An 11,037-nucleotide genomic window follows, 5' to 3' on the forward strand; every position below is an offset into this window, starting at 1 on the left:
AGATGAAGAAACAGTTGCAAAAACACTTAACTACTCAGTAATTTCTGCCGTAACCCACCAAAACAGAAATAAAAAAAGAAGTTGTTGCGTTACTGGATGACCAGACTGAACATACTGTACGGCAGTTTGGTGAGAAACACATCAAGTATTGTTTCAAGTAACAGAGGTCATGTTTCACTCAGTTTACCATCAAAGGGTTTAAGTCTGCGATTCAAATTGTGTTTTTAATGAGCTAAAAGTGTACGTAATCGCGGACATTAATCATGACAATAAAACTTTCCCTTTATGTGTTTAATGATAAAATGGAAGCAGGGCTCCTCCTCTCCTCTTAGTCCAGTTCCCCATTTATAATGCAGGCTAAGAGAAGTAGCCTATTTTCAAACAAGAGCGGGGATTAAATGGACTATTTGGTGTTAATGTTCATGCGAAGGTGTAACATGCATTTCAAAAACAAAGTTATTTACATGGTTTGAAAAAGAAAACAGCAAATCAACAAGAAAAAGAATAAAGAAAGAAATAATCCCTACAGATGTGTGTAAATACTTATAGAGTGACCAGGGCAAAAACTCATTTTTAGAAAAAAAAGTGTCTTAGTGTTAGACATTTTCAAATTAAATGCATCACAATGTTGCCTCTGTGCTCTTTCTCTATATAAAAAAATATACATCAACCTGTTTATTCCCTTATTCCAATTGCAAGACAATCACCCCGCCCTTTTTTTTGAGTAAAATCAAGAAATGTATAAAGTGCTAAAAAAGAAAGAAAGAATATAATGTAGTTAATTAAAGTAACAAAAATACAAACCAGTAAAATACATCATTATTGCTGAAGAACTGTTTTAAATGCTGTAATCTTTTTTTGTCAGTTAACCATCACAGGAGACCTGAATCAAGTGTGTAGAGACTGTCGTGTCCTTACACGACAACAATACAATCTATATGAATACAAATAAACACAATGACAATTGAATTCTAGAAATAGACATGACTGGAGCAGCTGACCAGATCCATGTTTACAGTTTGATAAACCCTTTTACCCTCATACTGTGGTGAAATCATGACTGTTTTCGTCTCTGCTCTCAGTAAGAAAGTTAGAGGTGGTGAAAACTGACCAATAACAAACGCATTTTGTCCTCACATACTCTCGTATTCTCCTGGGGGGGCAGAGTTATTATGAGTTGATCAAGTCTAGGTTCAACGACGTTAGGTTACGTTAAAATAGATTGACTGACGACCTACAAACACCAGCATCAGGCTCAAATTGTGAAAGAATGGTTCGTAAGTAATGATTTTCCCAGACAGAAAGGATCACAACAGAGTCCAGACTTTAACCCCAAACACATTACAGTCCAACTCTTCCACCATCAGCTATTGTATTGGCTTTTTTGAGGGCTTTTTGAACACAGAAATTGCCAATTCTGATAATGAAATCAGATCTGTCACTTTAATATGTGGTCCTGGATCAGATATATAACCACAGCATTGTGCAAAAGTCCCAGGCCACCACCACCGGCTTTGCTGTTTTTGTGACTGTGAAATTCTGCGATAATTGGCATTTGGATTGGAATGATGTGACCCAAAGTTGTAGTCTTATACTTTAGCAAGCTCTCAATGAGTTTAACTCCGACAGCATGTGCATGTGATGCTCAAGTGTGTCTCGAATAAACCTGGTGTAATCGACCTTATTCCCAGCAGATATTTGTTGATATGTAATAGGACAAACACAGGTTTTATCAGTAATATTAATTAGTGTATGCATTTTCTGGATGTGTTCCAATGAAGTGATTTTACCAAATATTACAGTCATTATAGCACTTTTGCACATTACTGTATATCCACTATGTGACCATGCAACACAAATGAGAACCGTCATAAAAAAATCAACAAAAGGAGAAAAAAGTGCCGTCCCCTGGAGCTAAACCGTACTCAAAAATTCAACTATGCAACAATGGATTAACTTCCATTTCCTTTTATGGAGGATCAATAAAACGTATGGTACATCTAATCAGCTTTAATATCTTTCACTTCAATACCGAGTGGCCTCGAAAATGTGACCTTTTCCACTGCTGCTGCTGCTGTTGATGCAAAAAGGTTTGTGTGCGCCTGCGTGCCGTCACGTTCAGATGCAAGACACTTGTAACTAAGACTGAACTTAAAATAATAATTAAACTACAGACTGAAATCAATGTTGTGACATTAACTTACAAAACAACACCACGTCGAGTGTGCGCCATAATCAGTGTTAAGGCGGTCCAACTGCATATTCTAGTGTGTGACAGTTTTTTTTTGGAGGCCATGCCATGTATAAAAATCACAGTGAATCATTGCATCACCAACTGCTAATTTACACTCGGGACACCCCAAAAACTTGCATTGTACATCTGTATAATGGACACCCTGCAGACAAAGACCTGTAACCATCATTTAATAGGTCAAATAACTGACCTAAAAAAAGTCTGGACACTTATTTCATACTCTGCAAATACTCGCAGATGATGGTGAACGTCAGGTACAACGTGATCCGGCAGCGTGAAGTCGAGCAGATTTCCTTGCGCTTCACGCTGCTGCTACATTTCTATTCAGCCTGACCGTTGAATGAATTTGCTTGTCCTTTCAGGAACTAATCAGTCGGTAAGCAGCAGCAGCACAGATTTAAGTGTGTGTGTGTGTGTGTGTGTGTGGACTCCATGTCATGTTCTAGACACATTGAGTGGATCTAATGCCTGTCAGTAGTTGTTGCATGAGAACTGCTAGTCATCTGAGTTCATATTCCACTTTCATGGTATGTGCAGGTCTTCTATGTGCATGCTGTGGGGCTTCATAGTCGTCATTTTTAACATATTAATTCAAAATTCAAAACAAATCAAAACCATCTATTAAAAACAAATCTGGATGAACATATCTTTAATAGATGGCTTTGGTGTAACTGGATATAGTGTTAAAAAGAGCACAGTATCACCTCAAAGTATTTGTAAAGTATATGTGTGACAGTCTTGTGAAGTATCACAGCTTCACGGTTCTTTCACTGGCTCCTCCATGAAAAACAGTTCACAGAGGAACACCGTACTGTTGCACTGTGTGACATTGCAGTTCGAAAGCTCTCAGTCCAGAGGTTGTGGGTCTGCTATGGGCATTGTGTGCAGAACCTCGTCCAGTAACTGTAGAGCTCGGTGTAGGTGGATCTCGATCCAGCACGGCGTCTCTTTGATGCTCGTACGGGGATAGTCGGGCCCCCAGCCCTTCACAAAGCTCATCCTCAGGATGCACAGCCTCCGCAGGTCGTCTACCCCGATACCAGCTGCTGCCGACAAACCTGAGCGGGTGTGGGGAGAGCGAGTCACAGTCAGGTAAATGTGAAAAAGACAACAATCAAACATTATAATCATGAATTATTTAATCTACTCTTCAGCTAATCACACAGGGTACCCCTGAGCAAGGTACCCAACCCCCATTGCTCCCTGTGCGCTGCCTGCTGCTCCTAATTCTAGGAAGGTTTCTCGTAGAGGATGGATTAAATGCAGAGAAGCAATTTCCCCTGCAGGACTGATAAAAGACTAATATACTGTAAGAGGAAAAACAATGTATTCCACTGCTTCAATATCTAATGTTTCACGAGGACATTTTGTTGTGTAATGCAAATTAATCTAAACATCCACTTATCATTTTCTTTTATCTGCTCCATGGCATTAAAATAATGACATCTGACTTGCATCATAAGCCTCACAAACACCTGGAACCACTGTCAAACTGCCTGTGTGCCGAGTGCCTCCATGTGTTAATGTGCATCTGTATTTGCAGACACTCTGTCTTACTAATAGCTGGAGCGATCCCTCCCACCGATCCAGGACCAGGTATACTTCCAGCCACAGCTGCTGCTTGAGCTGCTGCCGCTGCCTGAGCTGTAGCAGCCTGCTGCTGCATCTGTCTGTGGCACTGCCGAAGGTCGAACACCTGGCAGGAGAAAAGAGATGTTAAATATGGAACATTGTGCAGCGATAAGCCTCCTCCCTGCACAGGAGAAACGTAAATACCACCAGAGGCTTTGAATGGACGTAGGAACACAATTAGTCCTGATAAGCCACATGATTGGAAAAGACGGTCATCTATCAGGAAGGGAAACACATCTGCTGTAAAAGTATAATGCTGCACTCACACGTATACATTACTTTAATTCCTGATAGTGAGCAGGTCTGATGATTGCTGCTGTAGTTGCCACTGTTGCTAAAGTGATGGAAATGTAATGTTGGTAATGTCTGCCATTGTTGAGTGCTCTTTGTCTGACAAAAAAACCCCACTGGTAACGTGGACAACAACCAGCTGCCCAAGAGCTGCATTAGGGCCATGTGGTGTAAGAGCTAAATGCATAAATGTGATTTGATTAGCCATCACTTACACTCGCTCCTTGAAAAGTTGAACCTTTCTCAACTCGACTTGACACGCCCAACATCAGCAGAGCAAAGCAACAGACCCACAATGCAGTTCAGCAACACTTGACACTGCTCTACTCAAAGTGAATGGGAAGCGTTTCAGTACTGGGTCGGCCATTAGCGATGGGATGGAAAGGAATGTCCACAGAGTCAAATAAACATTAACCTTGAGTGATATCCTGATTTTACAGTGCAGTGATTTCATCACAGAGAAAACTTGATATATGGACTGAAACCAACACATCCCCACCTTAATGTAAGCACTGGGGTAGATTTTGTGAACAGCATCTCCGGGGGCTCGGCCTGCTTCTCTGTCCAGATAGTAACTCTGGACAAACACTGCATGGTCACTGAGGCATCGCACCCACACATCTCCTTCACCTTTACACTCCAGCTGGACTCCTTTACCAATGTGAAGCCTGAGAGAAGCCAAAAAAGGGAATTTGGAAAGGAAATTCTACAGAAGATTTTTAAAATAGGAGGAACAGTGCGTAAAGCAACACCTAAAAATGTTACTTGTGTCACCTACCGAGCTCTCTCGATGGCTTCAGTGCGATGTACGTTACTTAGCTGGCCCAAGCAGAACCTGTCTCCTCCTGACGGGTCGACATAACCGTCCACCGTTACAATGGGGCAAGAAGAGGGCACTTTAAACGTTTCACCAACTTGAACGTCCATCTCAAAATAGGCAATTGAACACCAGTAGTCAGGAGCTGAAACAGAGGGAAGCACCTGAAGTTAGATTTTATCAATGGAAAAGAGAGAACAGTGCGTCCCTCTCTTGGAGTCAAGTCTTTACAGTGATTTTGTTATTTTAAAGCTCACATTGTCATAAGGTGACACACTAGAAATGGCAGATAAGATATTAAACAGTTAATCGTTCTTACTCACATTGAAACTGAAGAAAATCTAATGTAGCTCCTAAAGTTCACTATGCAAAATGAAGTTGTGAGCCAGATTAACCTACGTGCTTTAAAACAACTTTAACCCAGACACAGATTTTAGATGCAGTTGATGGGGTCAGCACTGCTTTTACCTTACCTAAGAGTATAAGAGAATAACCTAATATAGTTTTGTTCCATTTGTGATTTATGTTTTGTGAGGAATGTGAGTTCTCACCTGGATGGTTGGATATGGGAGGCTGAAAGGCGAGCTCATTGTGCACTGGCCCTGAGAGAAACAAACAGATTAGTGGCAGTGATCACCAGCATCAAACACAGAAAGATGATTTATTTTTGTAGATTAACTTGCAGCTGTAGCAACAAAAATAATAATAATTGCACTTACAGTAGTGTGCCGGATGTGGCATGGGTGGGTGGTGCTGTAGGTGACCATTAGTGTGGTGGGGTATGTTGGGAGTGAAACTGTTGTTCCTGGACCAGTTGGATGAGGCACCTGAGGGTAAATAAATAAAACACAAGTCTGAGATTGACAGAAGCACGAGTAAAGTGTACATACACTAATATACGGCTGTGGCCTTCACAAAACCTCACAGCAACAATCAATAGCAATGATTTCACAGAGACTTTATGAGCTTAAAAGAAATAAAACTGCCAAAATAAAGGGGACACAGGAATATTTATACAGCTGTATCTTACCGCTTGATCCAGCAGCGATGGCTGGAAAGGACGATGTTGAGGCGGAGGTGGAGGCCTCGGCAGGCGGAAGGAGATTTGGATTTGAAAATGCTTCAGGGGGGGCTGATCGGCTGCTGGATCCCGGGGGGTGCTGGATAGTCTGGAGGGAGTGCCCTCCATCAACAGAGGGCAGACTCGGCGGTCCATCAAAATCATACTCATCCTTAACAATCAGGCCTGAGCTGGACTGAGGAGTGGTCAGGGTCAGTCCTGATAAGTCTGTGGGCCGAGGAAATAAAGGAATGGGAAAGTTCACAGGCAATTCAAACTTCTTATTATAAGTATTTTCAGTGCATATCTCAGCTGGGTCACACAAATCAAATCTACAGGCATGTACATTAATAATGCCTGTGTTATTGACAGGTGGGAATATGTTTACTCTGCATTCACTCTCTGGTCAATTGACTCCACAATGTATGAGGGTTTTTATTGGCGATCCGCATTAGTGGGAATGCAACACTCTAATGCACACCACAACGACATAATTCATTTTACATCCGTTAAGAAGGCCGTTAGACAAGCTGTTAATTATGAATGTTTGTAGCAAACCTTACTATTTACAACTTGGGATCTGATGAACCCAACAACTGACTGAGAGTGGGACCAAAGTAAAAGATACAAAGTTGTAACCACTGGTTATGAGAATGGTGTTAATCTCCTTTTTTAGCAGCTTCACTTGATATTCAAAAATCTCACGTATACCCACTAATATAAATATGAAAGCGACTTAATTGAGAACTTCCTCATGTTACTCACCTATGCTAGGAGACACCACCCTCTCATAGTGATAGGGGTTGACACACACACTGTCACACTTGAGGTCAAAGGCAAACTGGCAGTATTTGATGTGCTTCAGTTCATTCTTATGCAGGTCTGGCCAGCGCCAGAGTCGGGCATAGATTACGTGAGGGAACCCTTTACGCCCTGCAACCTGTGCACAACAATACAGAGACAAAGAGTACATGTAAACCAGGGTACAAACACTTTAAAATGCCAGAAACGTATTTTGATATTTCCTTTGTTTTCTACTGAAATATCAAACATTTAGTTGCTGCCTCTACTTGAGTGTGATGTTTTTCTTTGCTTTGCTATTGAGGACATTTAACTGAACTCTGAGTTTTTGACTGCGAGTCTGACAAATGTTAAATAAAACTGTCACTTTATTATGAACATAATTATCATATGTATTTGTAAATATTATATGTATGTATGTGGGGATGATGCTAATGGAGACTGGGTACCTTACTCAGAGACTGCCCCATTTAATGCTATACTAAACCTTTGCACTGAGGTTAAATACAACATTATGTTTTTAATTTATGTATAAATGAATTCAAAACAGACATTTGCTGAAGGAGAAAAAGACTACAAAGTAGGGCTGCAATGAACAAATATTTTCAATAATCATCCATCAAATGTCAAACGGTGTTTCACAAATCTCAAATTGATGATCTCAAATGTATCAGCGTTAATGATTTCTTTATTATATGGAGCAGAAAAAACAAAACCTGAAAAAAAATTTATTAGTTGAAGCTCTACTAGGAAGTAAATCGATGTATTTTTTTACCTTAACCTCAAAAGTAATACATATTTATTTATGTGTTCTACCTGCAGCCGTCCATCAAGCGTCCTCTGAATGGTCACACACTTGCTGGGATGAGCCCCGTTGGTGGTGATCGCTGTGATGAGAGAGTCAAGTTCGTCTTTTTTCTCCTTCAGCTTTTTCACCAGGCTCTCGATGGCACGCTTAGAGAACGTCTCGCTCTCGCCGCCCTGCCTGTGGCACATCAGGCTGTGCACGATGCTCAGGCAAGCATCGTTGCTGGTAGGTGTGTTGGTGATGGACATCTTGATGTTTGTTCCCGACTGCACTCCCTGGGAGTATGTACACTGCTTAGAAGGTTTCACATCATCAGGAAGCCGGAGATGTTCTCCACCGTGTCAGTAAAAACGTACATCAGGCAGATCAGAGAGACTCTGGGAAAACCTGAAAAGAGATGATACCATGAAATCTCTTTCAGATAGCTTTTTTAAAATATCTGTAGCTCAGACCTTCACCAAATTTGGTCCAAACTGTTTCAGCATTTTTGTGCAATTCTGCTGACAAACAATCAAAGAAGGAACCATTATAATAAGTGAAAGATGATCCAATTTGCACTGGACAATATCATATAGCAACATGGTTGAAATGTGAATCAAACAAAATATACTGCAAAGACTGCTATAACTTTGACAAATGTATGAGAATCTTTTGATGCTATAAAATCGCCTAGAAAAAAAACCCTAGCACATTTTACTCAACTTATATCCCCCTCCTGCATACTGCAACATCCCTCAACTCAAATGCAGCATCCCTCAACTGCTGGGAGAAAAAAAATAAAAAATCTACTTTCCATCTTTTATATTTATTTATTAATTTCAACAATCCATGTAGTGAGGGATGTTTTTGTTTGGAGTAGTGGAAATTATTTGAGCTTTACCTTAACATTTTGTTGGTACGGAATAATGAATTTGTTACCTTGTGATAACATTATCTCAGGATAATAAGGCTGGTTTTCTCGTGATAGCGAGATAATTGTGGCGAAACTGAATAGTGTCAGGTTCATAATCACACAGACAGGCCCCTCAAGCATGAGATAACGGACCGTTATCCTGCGATAACAAATCCATCATTCGGTGATCTCGAGATAATGGACTCTGCTTCCGTATGTTGGAATGAAAATAATACACTTTATTATTTCCCTCAGTGTCTGAATGAGCTACTCACAGCCCAGGTCTATGTTAGCAGAAAAATAGTTAAGAATTACTTCCACACAAGTAAAATAACAACACGTTCATTATTCAGTAATAATAATAATAAAACTCAATATAATAACATAAAACTCGACTGAACTCGATTGCATTTTTCATTCAAAGTTAGAGAAGTGAATTCTTCTTCCACTGTTAGTTTGGAGTCTGGTAGAAATGAACTGTTTATCCTGGAAAAAAAACACGGTTTAAATTGTTGTGTCTTCCGCTAGTTACCGGCGCCACTGTGACTGCAGTCAAGTGTGTCAAGTGACAGCTGACGCACAACACTCACCGGAAGTCCACACTTACTGCCATAAAAATAAAACGTGTTTGTTCGTGAAAAAAGACGACCCAAGACAGAGGAAAGTTAACCAACACTACTGCAAAACCTTTCCTATCCCAACAATGGATATTGTGAAGACTGTCATCTGATCAATGTGTTCACACCAAGATTTCAGTGGAAACACACCTGCCACTATAATCTGTGTTGATGTAACCCATACTGTAACCCATGTGAAAATACACAAGTATTATTTCTGTACAAAACAACCACACTATGTTGATTTTAGACAATAGATAATGTCACTGATGCATTATATGAAGTAATTAAAAAAATCATCAAAACCAGTCCTTTGCTTTAGGAGTTAAGATGCTCACAGGTAAACTAATTTGACCTACAACTAAATTTAACAGCAATTATTGAATAACTGATTTTGACTGATGAGAACAGAACAAATGCAGTAGGTCCAACTTCTAATTAAGATCATTTAATTGCCTATTAGGCCTGCAATGATTATTTGATTAATCGGTTACTACATTAACCATCGACTATACTGAAAAATATATTTGACGATGAGTGGGTTTGAATGTTGTTGTTTTTTTTTATTAGTAATTGAAACAAAAAATGATTAATACTGAATCATTTGGGTTTGTGGACATAATACATTTGAGAACATTGCTATTTCCAGATTTGGGAAACATGATCAACATTTCTCGAACCAAACGAGTATTCAATGAATCAAGTAAACAATTTACAAATTCATCAATTATGAAGATAATTGTTAGTTGCTGCCCTACATTAAACATACAGGGACTTTGCTCAATGTTAACTTAGCAATTAAAGCACGAACTGCTGCTCATTTCATTGGTTAAATAAAGTGGCTGGTGGATGTATTCCACTTCGCACTACTTTACTTTGAAAAAACAGAGCGGAAGTACCAAATGTTGGATTGTTAGCTACCTGCTTCTAAAAACATCTGCTAGCAACAATGAGTGATGCTAGCGTCCTTGCTAACATAGCATGCTACTACGAGGTTAGCAGGTTATTTACAGTTCTACGGCACAACAAAGTGTTAACTACATGACTTGAGAGTGAGCAGCATAATAATTTCGCACCAAAGTGGAAAAACGTATGTTGTTAAGCGGTGGCTGTGTAGTTTAAATGTGCTGACTAATTAAAGCTACGTAAACAGATAGCACTTTTCGCTACCTAGAGTTAGCGGAGCTAGCGCTGCACTGTCCCAAGTTACCGTGTCAGTGGTGGGGCTGTGGAGAGTCCTGCTTCCGGAAAAATCACAAGCTGTTTATCAAACCCTTGAATATAAAACACGGGGTCCGCAGAGTGAAAATGAACATCCTCAGAAATGAACCGCAGACGGTTGCAGAGTTATAATCTCAGATTTCGTGTTAAGTCTCGAGCCACTTCACTTCAGGTTCCCCCAGAGACGTGTTGCGCATGCGCGAAATAAAACGCTCACACAGGTCATGTTGATTAGACCCTTACTTGAGAGTTTATGAATTCCTAATCTCAGACATGTTTATCTCTTTTGTGTTTTCAAAGACTAATCCCACTCAACTCAAGTCTTCACTCCACAGTCAGTCAAGCCTCAGGTCATTCAGCTGCCAAGAAGAAAGACCGTGAACGCATCACATCAGGTAAGAGGGTCATTTGATTGGACCATGTTTACACGAGAGTTGATCATGACTGAGCTAAAACACATTTTTATTGAAATAATTATGGGTTTTGGGTGCAGGGAACAAGTTTTTTTTACCCAGGGTAGTAGTAGTAGTAGTAGTAGTGGTGGCATTAAAAAATACGACTTAGTGGACCTGTACACTTTGAAATGTATATTTAAAATAAAAAATAAACCTCTGCAAAAGATAACACATAATCTGTTCACAAAG

The 11,037-nt window shown here is 40.0% G+C and overlaps 1 protein-coding gene across 2 annotated transcripts; it reads right to left on the minus strand.

Moving 5' to 3' along the window:
* Window positions 1-210: 210 nt before the first annotated feature.
* On the minus strand, window positions 211-10,579 carry LOC122769811 (mothers against decapentaplegic homolog 4-like). 2 transcript variants are annotated; one of them, XM_044026660.1, is made up of 10 exons: window positions 10,383-10,579; window positions 7,672-8,050; window positions 6,820-6,994; window positions 6,025-6,282; window positions 5,714-5,821; window positions 5,546-5,596; window positions 4,956-5,139; window positions 4,677-4,845; window positions 3,812-3,950; window positions 211-3,312 (listed from the first exon to the last, which is right to left on the minus strand). In XM_044026660.1, exons 2-10 carry the CDS (start codon window positions 7,909-7,911, stop codon window positions 3,101-3,103), a joined length of 1,536 nt encoding a protein of 511 aa, XP_043882595.1. In that variant the 5' UTR covers window positions 7,912-8,050; window positions 10,383-10,579; the 3' UTR covers window positions 211-3,100. The 2 variants fall into 2 exon arrangements, with proteins under 2 accessions (XP_043882595.1, XP_043882596.1); XM_044026661.1 differs by having other exon boundaries at window positions 10,343-10,579.
* Window positions 10,580-11,037: the final 458 nt, after the last annotated feature.

This window comes from Solea senegalensis, linkage group LG5 (genome assembly GCF_019176455.1).
Source record: "Solea senegalensis isolate Sse05_10M linkage group LG5, IFAPA_SoseM_1, whole genome shotgun sequence".
In the NCBI taxonomy this organism is placed as follows: Eukaryota; Metazoa; Chordata; class Actinopteri; order Pleuronectiformes; family Soleidae; genus Solea; species Solea senegalensis.

Excerpts from the sequence above, each read along its gene's own strand:
- LOC122769811 (XM_044026660.1), bottom strand. The coding sequence starts at position 7,911 with ATGTCCATCACCAACACACCTACCAGCAACGATGCTTGCCTGAGCATC. Across the intron at positions 5,822-6,024 it reads CATCGCTGCTGGATCAAGCG|GTGCCTCATCCAACTGGTCC; the intron begins GTAAGATACAGC and ends ATTTACCCTCAG. Across the intron at positions 3,951-4,676 it reads ACCCCAGTGCTTACATTAAG|GTGTTCGACCTTCGGCAGTG; the intron begins GTGGGGATGTGT and ends TTCTCCTGCCAG.